The 14,718-nt window shown below is 37.8% G+C and overlaps 1 protein-coding gene across 4 annotated transcripts in view; it reads right to left on the bottom strand.

The window, feature by feature from the left end:
- Positions 1 to 751: 751 nt before the first annotated feature.
- Positions 752 to 14,718, bottom strand: part of tmem117 (transmembrane protein 117) — a 77,809-nt gene continuing 63,842 nt past the window's right edge. For 2 of the 4 annotated variants that reach the window (XM_038280379.1, XM_038280378.1), the window contains exons 4-7: positions 12,048 to 12,145; positions 10,510 to 10,669; positions 5,585 to 5,714; positions 752 to 4,065 (exon numbers count right to left, since the gene is read on the bottom strand). In XM_038280379.1, the coding sequence (XP_038136307.1) occupies positions 3,404 to 4,065; positions 5,585 to 5,714; positions 10,510 to 10,669; positions 12,048 to 12,145 (1,050 nt within the window). In that variant the 3' untranslated portion in view covers positions 752 to 3,403. The remainder of the gene's footprint in view (positions 4,066 to 5,584; positions 5,715 to 10,509; positions 10,670 to 12,047; positions 12,146 to 14,718) is intronic. The other 2 variants (XM_038280376.1, XM_038280377.1) reach the window with 1 other exon arrangement.

The raw sequence follows: 14,718 nt of genomic DNA on the forward strand, positions 1-14,718 counted from the left end.
GGATAAATAACATCATCAGATGACAAGTATTTATTTTTGCTTAAATCACAGATGGTAGTTATTGGTATTCCGTCAGTATTAGTGAAATTAAATTATTTCCCCAAGATGTTACTTTTCTATATTGATTGGAGTTTCTATGAATTTCTCGTTAACAATAACAAATAAAAAAAAAATAAAACCCTAATATGGTTCATTGTTTTGTGCCATCTATGCTGGTTTACTAAGAAAAAAATACCTGTCTAAATAATTTAGATAATTTAGTTTTGTTGAACATCAAGGATTATCAGATCTCTAAGGATTGCATTTCTTTAGCACTCCTGTTTTGAGTTTATTTTCTTCTATGTCAATAATCATTTTGTAGTGGTATTTTTTATTTTTTTGTACTTTTTTTAAATTAGCTGATTTTGAATTCAATTTTAATACTTTAAACACCACAAGTGTTTAAATTTTTATACGAATTAATCAGAAAATATATCATTTTTTTTACATAGAAAAATATATTGTTCCAATCCGACTTATCTGATAATTAAATTTTTTGTGCTACAGTGGAAAGGAAGGTGATATTGGAGCATCATCTATGGACAATTCAGGGGGGAAATACGTAAAAAAAAAAAAAAAAAAAAACAGTTCTGCTAGCTTTAACATGAAATAAAGGAAATGAACATCATACCCCATAGTTTGATATTGTGAAGATTTGGACCCAATTCCCTTGTGCATTTATGTAAAAAAAAAATAAATAAATAAAAAAATCCTTTTTTTTTCAATTCAATAAATGTGCTTAAATTGAACATAGAATATTAAAAATTTGACATGACAGTAATATTACTGCAATAAAATATAATTTACTTTAACAGTATCATCGTTAGGTTTTTTGTTGTTTTATTGACATTTTTCTTTTACGTCTTATCAAGTTTTTTTTTATTTTTTCATAGTTGTGACGGTGGAGGATGAGTTGGCAGTATTCGTGTTTTCCTTTAAACACCATGGGGTGTGACTGTGTCCTACCACATTTAGTGTTAAAATCAGGACAAGCAAGACGGAAGAATTCTACTATATTCCTTTTAGATTTAAAATACAGAGTTAATTGAAATCTTTGGTCACATAGTATTTTAAGTACTTGCTGAATTTTTTAACATACATGAGAAAACCTGTAACTCATAAATAATTTAATTCCTATTTGCACTTTAAAGGCAAAGAAATGACTAAGGGCACATTTTTTTGGACCGTCTCCCGCAGACATACATTACAAAGACATAATGTAGCACAAGGAAACTTTGAAAAAGACACCTTTAAAGTGACTGGGAAGATAAATACTGCTGCTATAAAATGAGTTTGGAGCAGCAGTATAATGTGCCAGCTGAACAATATTCAAAAATATACCAGGATAAAATAACGCTTCCAAAAACCTTCAAAGATTATTTAGACACAAAGAAGAACTGAGCTTTAAAGAAAAAAAAAAAAAAGATACCCCTCACTTCAATAGCATGTTTATGCCAAGGGCAAGAAACCAACCTCCCGACTTGGTTGGTATTCAGAGAAAAGAGTAGGAGCCACATTTGCAATCATTGAGCGGCTTGTTGCTTTGCTATTTCATCTCTGATGATTGCATTTATTATCTCCCATCCTAATATCAAGTGAGGGGATATGAAAAGGTCATCAACATAGATTGATGCTGATAATCGTGTCATTCCAACAAGAGATATACATTTAAAATAGATTAAAAGCAACATAAGAGAATAAATAATAATGACAGAAGCGAAGGACCAAACGAGGCAACAATTGTCAGTTTGATAGGAGAATACAGCAGGGATTAGTCAAGCAGACCATAATTAGGACATCTTCCATAGCAGAAGGCTGTCAGTGTATAAACATTTGAAAAATCAAGGCACAATTGTAGCTGTAACACTGTTCCGACTAGGAATTTCAGAAGTAGAAACACTCTTTTATACTGTATAGGCACCCGTTAGTTTAACAGAAACCGAAGTAGATTATGAAAATCCAAGCAAGCACCAGGTCAATTAAAACATTTGCCTTATATCAGACTAGCTGTATCAGAACTAGTGCCAATATGGAGGCTTTATTAGAGTAGGTTTTGGAAAAATATGACAGCACAAGGACCTGCTTTCATAAAGTCACGTAGCTTAAGACATCTATATTGCCAGGAATAAGCATATGTCAATTTATATCCTTTTCATATATTTTACACGTTATCTATGTATTTTAAAACAGATTTTATGTGAAGACCAAATCATTAAACCATTATTATGTCACGTACTACAAAGAGGTGCCTATCCATCTAAACTTACAGGCCTAAAGGAGACGACAGTCTAAAGGCACAACCGTTAGCTATGAACTCTAAAAGCCTTGAATAGCTAGTCTTTAGAAAGCCATAAGAAGTCCTCTTTACAGAAGGGGACAGAGCAAACATGTAGATTTTGGATTACACACAAAATGCTACATATGGTGGAAAAAGTGACATATAACTCTCATGGTGAGGCATGGAGTGGAAACATCATGCTGTGGGGATGTTTTTCCTCGGAAAAGACAGTGAAGTGAAGATTTATAGAGATACATACAGGACAACCCCAGGAGGAAAACCTAATAGAGGCAGAGATTAACCCTTCAGCTAAACAACCACCCAAAACATGTAGCCACATCTATAGATCTATATTAGAATGGTTTCAAAGCAACTTTACAGTATGTGCAATAAATGCCTGAATTTAATTTCCAAATCATTATTTATAAAACATTTTTAATGCTAGGCTCACACTGAATACGCCACAGCTGTGGTGGGAACCTGCTGCAAAAGGTCACTCACACTGAACGCTGGGACCAGGCTTACCCAGCTGTGACTCCAGCTGCAGAACCAGCACATGAGAGAAAAGGTTACGAGAGAATTCTTTGAGGATTTCTAGGGCAAAACTTCCTATCGGTGCACATAAATATCCCTTTTTTATCCTCCTTTGTTTCTGTTTGGCCTTTTTGTTTCTGCTAGTCAAGTTAGAGTAGGTTGGTGGATTGATTTTATTCTGAATTGTTTTTTCAGCTGGTGCCTAATATTTCCTGTTAGGCTTTTGAAATTGTTGCTGAGAACACTACAAATGTGCTTTTTGCAAAAACGTTTTGTTGATGTGAACAGCCTCAGTAGCCGCACCCACGCTGCATCCTGGGTGATATGAGTGTGTGCATTGATCTGAATGATTTGGTCTCATTCTCTCTCTCTCTCTCATTCAACATTTACAATTCTGCACTACTTTGTGATGGTCTACTACATAAAATCCCAATAAAAGACAGATGTGTGTAAAAAAGGTTTAGCAGGAGGAAAACCTCTGCCACCCTGTGTAACAGTCTGAGGTCTTGATGGATTCTTTCTGCTTTTATTCGGCTCCTGATGTGGTTTTGTTTACGGTGAGAGTCTGTGGACATCAAACGAGACAACAGGCTCATCCTGGGATGAGTTGTCGATCACAATGCTTGGATGCGTCTCCTGGGTGTCCATTGAAATAGTCGAGTTCGTAGACGGTGTCGCTCCAAACTGAGGCCCCTCTACCGACAGGAGCATCGGTGTTCCCCATCGTTTCAGACTGTTGCTCATAGTCAGGTGTGTGTCCTCCGGGGTCACTCCCATTTCCTTACTGTACTCCGAAGGCGACTTCCTCTTTATCCTCTCATACGTGCTGTCTTGGTTTTCTGGGAATGTCTCGCTGTCCTGAAAGCGCCCTAACAGCCAGATGAAGAAGCCAAAGAGAACAAACGCTGCAAGGCTTGGGATGAATGCCAGGCACTTAACGTCCAAACTGGCCCCAGTGTAACGGCTGTGCAGAAACATGTCCCGCTCCACATACGTCTTGTTGGTCATGGGGTTGATATTCGTGGAGCGCCACTCATAGGTGAGAGTGCTATAGTTGAAGTCTGCAAGTGTTTCTGGCTCCTCCACTGTATAGATCTTCTCTCCTGGCCCAACATACTGGCCGTACTCGTAGGGCTTGTAGAAAATCTGGTTCTTCCACATGTTTAAGTCCAGTATGAGCACAAGAAATATAATGCCATAGTTGAACCACTTACCTGCAGAGAGAGAGATGTTAAGCATTAGTGGCATTACATGGGTATTTTTATTTTCTTACATCTTTTACATACATATATCAGTTTTTGGTATAATTGTTTCTTATTACTGGTGATCTAACTAAATTAAAGAAAAGTTTAATAACCTGTTATGCATAGTGATGGAGGCATTTTGCTTTTTTGTTAAATCTTAACAATTCTTGTCACGGCAACACAACAGCTTAATCTTTGTGTCATTTGATCATAAAACATTTCCAAGGACTGATTTGGTTTGTTTATGTGTGGAAGGTGCAACCTTCAGTCTTTAGTAAGCAGTTTATTGCAATTAAGAACTCAATTCATTAAAAACAATAAAAAAAAAAAACAAGAACCCAAATCCAAATTAAAATCTGATTTAGAGTAAGTAAAACCAGCGCATCAAAAATGTTTGACACTATTGAAAGCATAGTATCTTTACTCCAAAATCCAGGTCTGTGCTAGAAAACGAACCATAAATCCTGCCAATTCGGTCAAATATTCATACTGAATCAAAGCTGTTTCAAATTCTGCCTTTATGCTTAATTTTAGAATTATATACATAAGAGAAAATTAAAACTAAACCCAAATTTGTGAACATAACTCTGATAAAGGTGTAAAGGTCAAAGTCATTTTCTTTGGACGTTGATACTCTTCATTGAAAAAATGATCGAAGGACAAAAACAATGAATAAATGAATTAAAAATAATTTCAGTGATGGCCTCGTCCAAAACTCTGACCGCTACTGTCGATAAGATTCACAAGGAAAACTCCAACAGAAAGGTCAGCCTCCACTGTCATGCATCAGGAATCCCTCTCACTTTACATTCAGCTCACACAGCGAGAAAGAGAAATCCATTTACAGGTGCTACTTACAAGATCGCTATATTACCATGAGACAGCCATCTTCTCTGGATGACTGATAGCAGGCAAATGTCTCCCCAGGTATATATGACACTACTCCCTTTCTCTCCCCTCCCCAGATATGATGCTAATAAGCTTTTAGTTAAACCAATCACGTCCTGGTGTAGCCATTTCCATCATGCTTAATGGATATCCAACGCAATAGGGTTAACAACCTCTTCCAAAAATCACTGAGAGTTTGAAAATGTGCCGTTTAGCTCAGGAATATTTGCTTTTTTCCTGCTCTTGATGGAACACGGGAGGTGGGGGGGGGCAGTTGAAGGAAAGATTGACTCGTTTGCAGTGAACATTGAGAAACATAGATGTAGGAAATGATGAAAACAGTTGAAGCATCTTTGGCAGTTGTGACACATGCATTATAAATGCCTGCTGTGGTGGTTGTAACAAACGAACCTTTTCCGAATTTGGGGGTGGAGCAGTTTCAGTTTTTAACAGGAAAATATGAAAGGTATTTCTTACTCATCAAATGCTTTTAACTTTTCCATTTTTGTCCTTTTTAAATGCGTGTTTGAAAAAGTTGGGGACTCTTTCCTATGAAATTGACATAACTTTGCTCTTTAACAGCAGATTTGCCTGAGGGTACCTGTGATGTGAATGTGGTACTCCTCCTTAAATATACTCTTGCAGACAGGAAGCTTGACCTTCACATGTGTTGTTGACATTCCGGGCAAATTCATATCCAGGTCACCCATGAAGTGAGGAAACTCCCAGTCCTGAAAAAAAATAAAAATCACACAAAAACAAGCAAATATAATCGAAATTAATCTCATTTGATGCTCTTAAGAATAGAAAAATCCATTCAAATAACATTGACAGTGAAAAATATCAACCATGTATCATCCGTCATCGGATGCCGCACTGGAAGTTTCTCATATTAGCTGATATTAAGTCTCAGTGGAGTCTCTTCACACGCTGACTGCAGGTCAAACACGGTGTCGGCCGCTATGGAGCGGAGATCACACTGCATGTTTACAGGCTGCTGGAGTGAACCCGTGTGCAGTGGGACTTCAACATGTCAAAATACATCAACAGGCAGAACAAAGTGACATTTAGAGGCTTCTGATGCCCTGTGGTGTTTCCAAACTCCCTTTTTCTCCACAGCCACAGTATGAGGCTGGTGACTTTCAAAGAAAAGCTGCCAGTATTCATACCAACGTGATTCACAAATCTAAGAAATAAATCACTCCCTGTGTGGTTTTAAAGGTTTGCAGTCAAGAGTGGCTCAATGTGGCATTGAACTCCATATTTTGGCTTAGATACACAGTGAAGTGGGATTAAAACCGCATATCTATAGTATACACTGTACTAAAGAATGCATAATCTTTTTTCCTTCACTTAGTAAAAATATATTGAATTGTAAACTGCCTGGAGATGACATGTATTGTGAATTGGCGCTTTAAAAATAAACTGAATTAAATATATAATCTATCCATGCTGTTTTATATAGTTTTCAATAGCTGAAAGCAAGTTTTCATTTAGGTAGAATAAATGTGTTCCTTTTTTTTAAACGTATTGATTACTGAGAAAAAAAAAAACACCTGTTTAGAACTTAAGAAAAATATGTTGAAATCTGAAGCAACTAAATGCAAAATTATCAAAACTGAAACACTGAAAATTGAAAAACTTCTAAAGTCATAATGTTATAAAGCAACTTATAACACTATCTATGATAACTACAGGGTCTCTTTTTAACCACATTTTTATTGGATAATGGACAAAATATATTTTTAATGGAAAATAAAGACATTGAAACAATAATAATAGAAATCCCAGGGAAATTATGCTGTCATTGCTTAAGTCTTTAAGCAAAGGATGCCACAGGCTGAAAACCTTCCAGCAATTACCTTATCAGAAGCTATGCTTGCACATGGAGGGAAGAAGATAGTTATTTTACACATTTAAATTAAATTCTGCTCCATCTTATTTTTTGTTGCATCTAATCTATGCAAAAGCTTTAGGTTTTAGGTAATCAGGAATATGGTATACCAAATAGAAACAAAAGTTTAACAGTACCGTCATAATCTCAGTAAAGGCTTCAATGATAATTTTTTTATGCAATATTTATTACAGTTCTATTATCCAATATTTATAACATGCTTGGTTTTAAAATATGCCTCCCTTTCCTCTTTGGCTAGCTTTACTTTTACAAGGTCTCTTTTTTTTGACTCTAAGATTGGAGGATCTTAATCTGCACATAAATCTAGATGTTTAAAAACCTCACCGGCTACCCATTTTATATAAACCAATCCACTGCATTTTTTTCTTTAAAAAAACAAATGATGACGGATGAGAATTATGAACAATAATAAAGGAAAATAAAATCCAACTACAGAAAAAAACTGACAGAAAATTAAAGAAAAATATTGTTAAACGTAAAGAAGCAGCCTGCCATGACTATGCCACTATACTTGAAAACACCTGCAAATCAGGTCATGTCATTGTAACATGTAAGATAAACAAAAAAAAACAGAAATGAAACATAAAAATAGGCAATAACATAAAATACACAGTTTTATGGGCTTTACTGATATCTTATCTCTTCCTAAAACTATGAATCTTTATGAAGAAAATAACAATGATGTATCAACATATCCTTCTTATGAATAAATATGCACAGGATTCCACCAAAATACAAAGAAAACTTAGGTTAATTTATGAAATAGGTGGGAAAATGCAAAGAAACATCAGCAAACATTCAATTAAAAGGGCTAAAAGACCGCCTGGAGCTCAGTCAAGGCAGGACATTAATTGGCCTGAGAACACCTCCACCCATTTTTCTCATGGATAAGCTTTGGCACTGCTCCAACATGGAGGTGAAGGAAGCTCTCAGGAGGGCTGTGGCAGGTGAATTTGTATTGACGGATAGAACGCAGTGATGGCTCCCGGTGCGAGGGCCCCCATAACGGCAATAGCTGGCTCACCTCGTAAATTACTGCAGTAAATGTACTTGCTGTACACTGTGCAGGAAATGAGAAGAGCTGGTTGTAAACAGATCGCTCCGAGTGGAGAGTGATATACAGCCAAAGGGGGAGGACTAAAAACCTCCAGATATCTGCATCTTTGTGAGGGTGTTTTGTAAACGGAGCTAGTTCAACGCATCTGCATAATCACAATCATTTGTTAAATTAATGTGGAAAAGACCAAAGTCTGAAGTAATTAACAGCCAGAGCAGCCAGCAGCCCTTTCTTTAGATATCATTATTTTTTTTTTTTATAAATAGAACCTAGAAATAGTTGTAGAGATCTAATACATATTAACATGGGAAATATACTGGTGACCTTGCCGGCTTTTTTGGGAGTGGTTCATTTGTAACACTATGACATGTCCTCCCATGAAAGTTCTTGCTTCTGTAATTAGCACAACAAACAGAACAGGGATTTATATTTAAGTACTAACAAACATTAGCCTTGCAGTGTGTGTATCTAGTGTTTTCTAAAGATTCTGCATGAACTCTGTTCCTTAAGTGTTTGGATGTGCATTACACAGTCTCACACCATGTTATTACTGTTGCTGGTTAGCCTCATCAGACTTTTCTCACTTTATCATTTTAGAATCACAACCCTGGTTATATTCTATTGAGATGTTATGTTTCAGAGAAATGCAAAATTTCAAATAACTATAAATCAGAATGTTTGAATGTCAATATCTATTTTGTTTTGAACCTCTTTGCTCTGATACATCTAAAACAAAGAAATAAAAGAAAAAACTAAATTCTGTATGAATTCAGAGGCTTTGACAAAGTCTCCAAGACATGGTTGACCACATAAACTGGCATGTTATAAAAGGAGAGCAGAAAAAACAGCCATTTGGAACATTTTGGGGGAGCTGCAGAGATTTGAAGCTCAGGTGGAAGGTTATGTTAACATACAATCTTTACATTGTGCACAGTTTTTACCTCGATAGAAGAATGGTGATAAGAAAGCCATGACTAAAAGAAAGAATATAATAATATTTGAAATTTATTGATCTCACACTGGAGAAATTTATCACTGCATTTAACCCATCTCCTTGGAGAGCAGTGGGCTGCTATTGTGCAGTGCCCAGGGAGCTGTGTGGGGTTAAGAATCTTGCTCAGAGACGCAGAGAGGTAACCTGACTCCGCCAGATGGATTTGCTCCGCATATAAATCTGGAAACCTTCCGTTGTAGTAATTTTGGGAAGGGGCGAAAATACTGGTTAGCTGATTGGCCTATGTTGGTAATAGACGGGCCAAATAAACCATTCAGATCAACGAAGCATATGACGTACTAACAGAGCGACGACGAAAACACAACCACAAGCCAGGCTAACTCTTGCCGAAACCAGTCGGGAGAAGGGCAAAAAACATCTTTTCCTCTGAGAAAAGCCTCCAGAGCAGTGTTTTGTTCTTCTTTCAGTGAAGAAATACTCTGTAATTCCGATAAAACTTGCTCGACAGCCAAGCTAACGCTAGTTTCATTGGCTGAAGCCGCCATGTTCTTTAGACTGAACTGTCGCGCTTCTCGTTGCGTCACACCTCAACCCGCCTCAAAGCCAACGCTGATTGGACGATCGTTTAGTGAACTGCTTCAAATTTTCTTTAACGGAAAGTAGCCAGACTGATCTGCGAGTGAAACCTTGAAAGCTCGCGAGATCAGAATGGTCTCACGAGGCTAGCAGAGAGGAGGCTGTTGAGATCGAACCAGGTACTTGCAACCTTCTCATTGCACAAGCACACTGCTTTAACCCTAGGCCAGCACTCACCCAAGTAATAAGAAGTAAAGTTAACAGTTTTCATAAAACCATGTAAGCGGCACAGCACATATGTGTGCAAGAGTCTGCTATATAGAGACCAAACGTTTTTGCCCTTTTGGAAAATGCTATTTCAGCCAAAAAAGGAACAATGCAGAACACCCTGGACACCCCATCTCTGACATAAAAGCAGGGAATAGAATGGTTCATTCTTCAACTTAAGGCCAATGTTGGAGTCCAAATTAACCCAACAGTCATGATTTTAGACTGTGGGAGGAAGCTTGAGTCTCCAGAGAGAACCCACACATGCATGGGGAGAAACTGCAAACTTCAAAAAGAAAAAACCCTAAACAGGGGATCAAACCTAAGCCCTTCTTGCTGCAAGGCAACGGAACTGCACCACCATGCACCCCTTGGAAGTGTAAGAATGGTTCAGTAAAAGTAACAATAGCAATTGTAGAAGTAAAAGTGTTTTAAGAGAGAGAATATTAACTAAAAACAAAAACTATTATGAACCATAAGTATTTAGGAACATAAATTATGCTCACATTAGAATGAATTGTGGGGGTCATGTGGGTAAATAAGAACAGGGGGAACTGAAAGGAGAGACGGAGAGGAATAAATGTTTGTCCCATGCCAGCTGAGAATGATCAAAATCCTTTTTTCTACAGCTATGTGCTGCAGTGTTCCGTTGATGAATAGGGAAAAACAGGAACTGGCAAGACGGGTAGTGGACTGAGCCAAGAGACATCCCGGTTCCCCTCCCTTTTTTTAATTGGCCACGAGGGAGAAATTTACCTGCATGACAATGAGAAGGTCGAAGACCAAAATGAAGGAAGCTAGAAAGGCTCTGGAGACCTCGTCGCTGGGCAGGAAGCCGCGGTTCAGGTTGTCCCAGCTGATCCAGTCGGTGCTGATGACTACGACCACCACAGAGGTCAGAGAGATAAGCACTGTCCTGGAGGGAAGTGGAGAAAAGTTTTTGTGAAGGGAGGGTGGAAAAAAATTAAGTATAGTAAAGAGGGACAGAGGGGAGAGATCTATGAATGAAGCTATGAGAGAAGACGTCTATAGCAAAGGTTAGGCCTTATTAAAAGTGAAATAAACCTAGCAGACTCTTCTAGGATGATATGAACAAAAATAAGCCTGCCAAAACAATGTAAATCAGAGCTACACAGCACACCAATTTCCATGCATTTACATGTTTAACACTGAACTGCTCCTAGTGATTGCCATTTTTTGCACAAGTCATTCAATATTCACAGTTTGCTGGAAAACATCTTCATTTGTGTGAAGAGAGACTGGCTCTCTTTGTATTAATCTCTGCTGGGTATCTTCTCTCAATGTCACCCAACCAGTATTGTGCTGCTCTGTGCAGTTTTGCACCACATAACGGCTGGTTGCCCTGCAGATACAGGCTGCCAGCTCGTATCCCATTTCAGCAGAGTGGGAGATAAGTTTTAGAGGGAGGTTTTAATATTCCACAGTGGGATTCTTGCTTGCGCAGTAGCCAACCTTTTGGCACTGTTCTCCCCTATCTGCCGCAGCATATCGACAAGCTCCATCCTGCAGAGCATTTATCAGTCACATTTCAAGCTCTGAATCCCAAACGATGGCCTCGTCAAATCCAGCCATCGATTATGACAACACGAGCTCGGGCGCTCGTCAATAAATATGAAAAAAGTCGCAGAAGAATTTGTCTGCTTGGAGTCCAAATCATGAGAGAATTGATTTAACGGAAGGAAACGTTGAAGTTTATGGCTGAACTCTTTGATATGTCTGCATATTTAGTATGAAGTGTAACTATCAAAGTTAGTCGGTTAATTCCCTTGCCTTTCAATCACTCTGTGACCTGAGAATGAACCACCGGAAAGTACAGTCACAGGTCATATCTGACTGACAGGGATCACTTCACCGCGAGTGAATGAACACCTCCGGGGCCGTGCAGAAATAGTTACCTACTTTTAAGCAGAGACCAGGCCCAATAATCTGTCCTATAACACTCCTATGAGACACAGTTTTCTGCATTTGTTTACAGTTTATTTCAGGGTCACAGCTTGTGTTAGGGCTAAGTAAAAGAGTTTGTGGCACACACAGCAACCTTGTGGCATCCATTGATTTTAGCCCTGTTCTTCTAATTAAAGGTGCTGACATTGAGTGAGGCAGATTAACACTGATATTGACTGCACGCAACCCTGTGACGGGATGATGAGACCACATAACATGCACACATGCAGGCGTGCAGACACATATCTGCAAGGGTTCATGCAAAAACCTTTGGTCCCCTCAAAAAAGAAGAATTATGTATTATATGAAACCAGTGTGAGCAGACGTACCAGAAAAGGACGATCCGATTATTGCCTCTTTTCCAGAACTTTCTTGCAGCTTTGCCCCAATCCGGGTAGTGTTGATCCTGAAGCATCATATCTGTTACCTTTGGGAAAGTAAAATGAATTACTTAAACCTAAGATAAGAGGTAAATAATGAATAATCCTTTCACATCTTTGCAAGATTTTTTTTATATTCTCCAAGGTTATTTTCTTTGCTTTAACTCTTTTTACCAAGAACCATTTTATTGTCCTCATCAACCATTTGTTTTTGTATTATGTACTTGAATCATTCAGTTCAGCAGAGTTTAAGCAGGTAATAAAACATTTAGCTTCTTAAATCTGAGCAGATGAAACAAGGACGACAGTAATGTCTCTTATTTTGTCCTTTTGACACTGTAGAAGTGTTTGCATCACAAACACTAACATCTCTTGAAAGAACTGTTGATCCAGGCTCTATGAATTGACTTTAGCCCCAAATAATACCATTAAAGTAATTTTGTTCAAACCTTTTCCCAAAATTATAAATTTTAAATATGAATAATGAAAGAACAATTCTATCATGAAATTATAAACCTTCAGATGCTCAAACATGGATTATTTGTCTATTAACAAATAATCTGTGGTTATAAAATAAAGGTTTATAAAGGTTTTTGAGTTTACATTTCTCCATCTTCTTGGACTAAATGAGAAAAGATTAAGCTTGCTTTATTTTACATAGTTATTGAATGTGTGCATACTAGTCAGCAGCGTGCTTTTATTCCAACTTAATATGACGGAAAAATTAGTAATAAAGATTAACACTTAGTGCTGTGGCTGCCATTTTCCATTCTACGATGATCTTAATTTGTCTGCATTTATGAAAGTTACACATCAGTGATGTTTTCACCCATGAAGATATTTCAACCTATTTAAATTAACTGCCTCTGCTGGTGGAGTAAATCCAGTTCATACAACAATTTAATGTTGTAGTAATTAAGGTTTCTTCAATGAGCTATTATATTTATGGCTGTTTGCAGGAAGGATCTGGATGCTCAGGGGTGTCCATAATGTGCTTCATTGTAAAATTATCTCCAGACGTTCTAGAGGAGTTATCAGAACAGAACGGGCATTATTTATTAGCTTTTTACGTTTTTTTAGGTAATTTGCTCTGAAACACCAATAAAAAATGGAAGAAGAGTTCATAATCTGAACAATGAATTAGAACAAGGTTCAACAATTCTGGTCTTTGAGGTCTGGTGTCCTGTACCATTTAGATGTGTCTATGCTTTAGCAAACCTGAGTAAAATAATCAGGTCATTAGGACTCTGAAGAAGTTGACTGCACACTGAGTTGTAGAAGATATGCAGTAGCAGCTGCAAAAACCAAAGTACCCGAGCCTCCTGGAGAAGAACAGTCTGCTCTGTCCCAAATTTGGACTTTTCTTGAACTGTGGTCATAGGAAAACTACCGCAGATACCAGCCACATGGTTGAAAACCAATGTTTTAAACTGCTACAAACCAATGAACTTCTCAATTAAGCATTAGTTTAAATTATTTTAGTTCTATATTCTCATCACTGATTGAGAAATAAAATCCTACAAACCCAGACAAAGAATAAAGATTTTGCATCTTGTTTTTTTTTCACTGATTGTGATTCCGATCCTATTCTGATTCAGTACACTTTTGAAAATATCAACCACATTACGATGCAACCTAAATTTCTCTAGGTGACCTTCTAATGATAGATACTGTTTACAAAGAGTGTCAATCAATTAATGGATGAGGCAATTCTGGAAAGTTGGAACTTCAGGGCACTTCGTCAACCCTTTCAGTGAACATAGTCTCCTGTGGGGAGGAAACAAAGAGGTCTTGTTCAGAGTTATTTAAAAAAAAAAAATACTTGGTGAATAATTTCTGACATCAGCACTTTAGTTGTTGCATAAAATTTGCTGCATTGTACAAAGAGCTGTCTCCCCGAAACACCGACCCCTCCTGTTTGTCCTTTCAGAGCTCCTTTCTACACCCTTCTACCCTTTCACCTGTTTCTTGCTTTTCACTCACTCCTGCACTTTCCCTCCCTCTAAAGTATGTACTGTGGAATACTAATGCGATACGTGAGGGAGGTTGGCAGGTTGTCTCAGCTCTGAGCCCCGCTCCTCCCAGCAGACGAGGCCCACTCCCGCTGGAGCTCCCCCCCTCTTTCATGTTGAATAATGAACAGAGGTATGTTCCACCTGCAGTGTACCCTGTCCCCCCCTTGTGCATCCATTGTTTTTCTTGACCCTCCTCAGGTCTCTGAGCTGCTCAAGGGAGTCGCAGCCTGGACTAAATTGCTGTGGAAGGTTGTTCTGTTGCTATTATTGTGGAAGAGGGGATACATCTTAAAGTTTTCTGTAATTTGAAGAAAATATTAATCCTGTATTACTCACTACAGATAGAACAAAAAATTCATAGACAACTATTTTTTTGTATTCAAACCTTAAAGGGAACAGTGTGTCACTTATTAGTTCTTTGGCTATTTTAGTTGAAATTAGGTTCTTGTGGAGTAGTAAACATCAGCCAGTACCTTACCTGCAGTAGAAGGTACTGATACAGATACAGTTACATAGATGGATAGTACCTAGCAGAAAACTGATTTCAGATTGAATATGAATGTCGTTGTTGTGTTCACAAAAAACCAATTTTCACCCTAACCCTT

This window comes from Cyprinodon tularosa, unplaced genomic scaffold (assembly GCF_016077235.1).
Source record: "Cyprinodon tularosa strain WSP-4 unplaced genomic scaffold, ASM1607723v1 ctg16, whole genome shotgun sequence".
Lineage (NCBI taxonomy): Eukaryota > Metazoa > Chordata > Actinopteri > Cyprinodontiformes > Cyprinodontidae > Cyprinodon > Cyprinodon tularosa.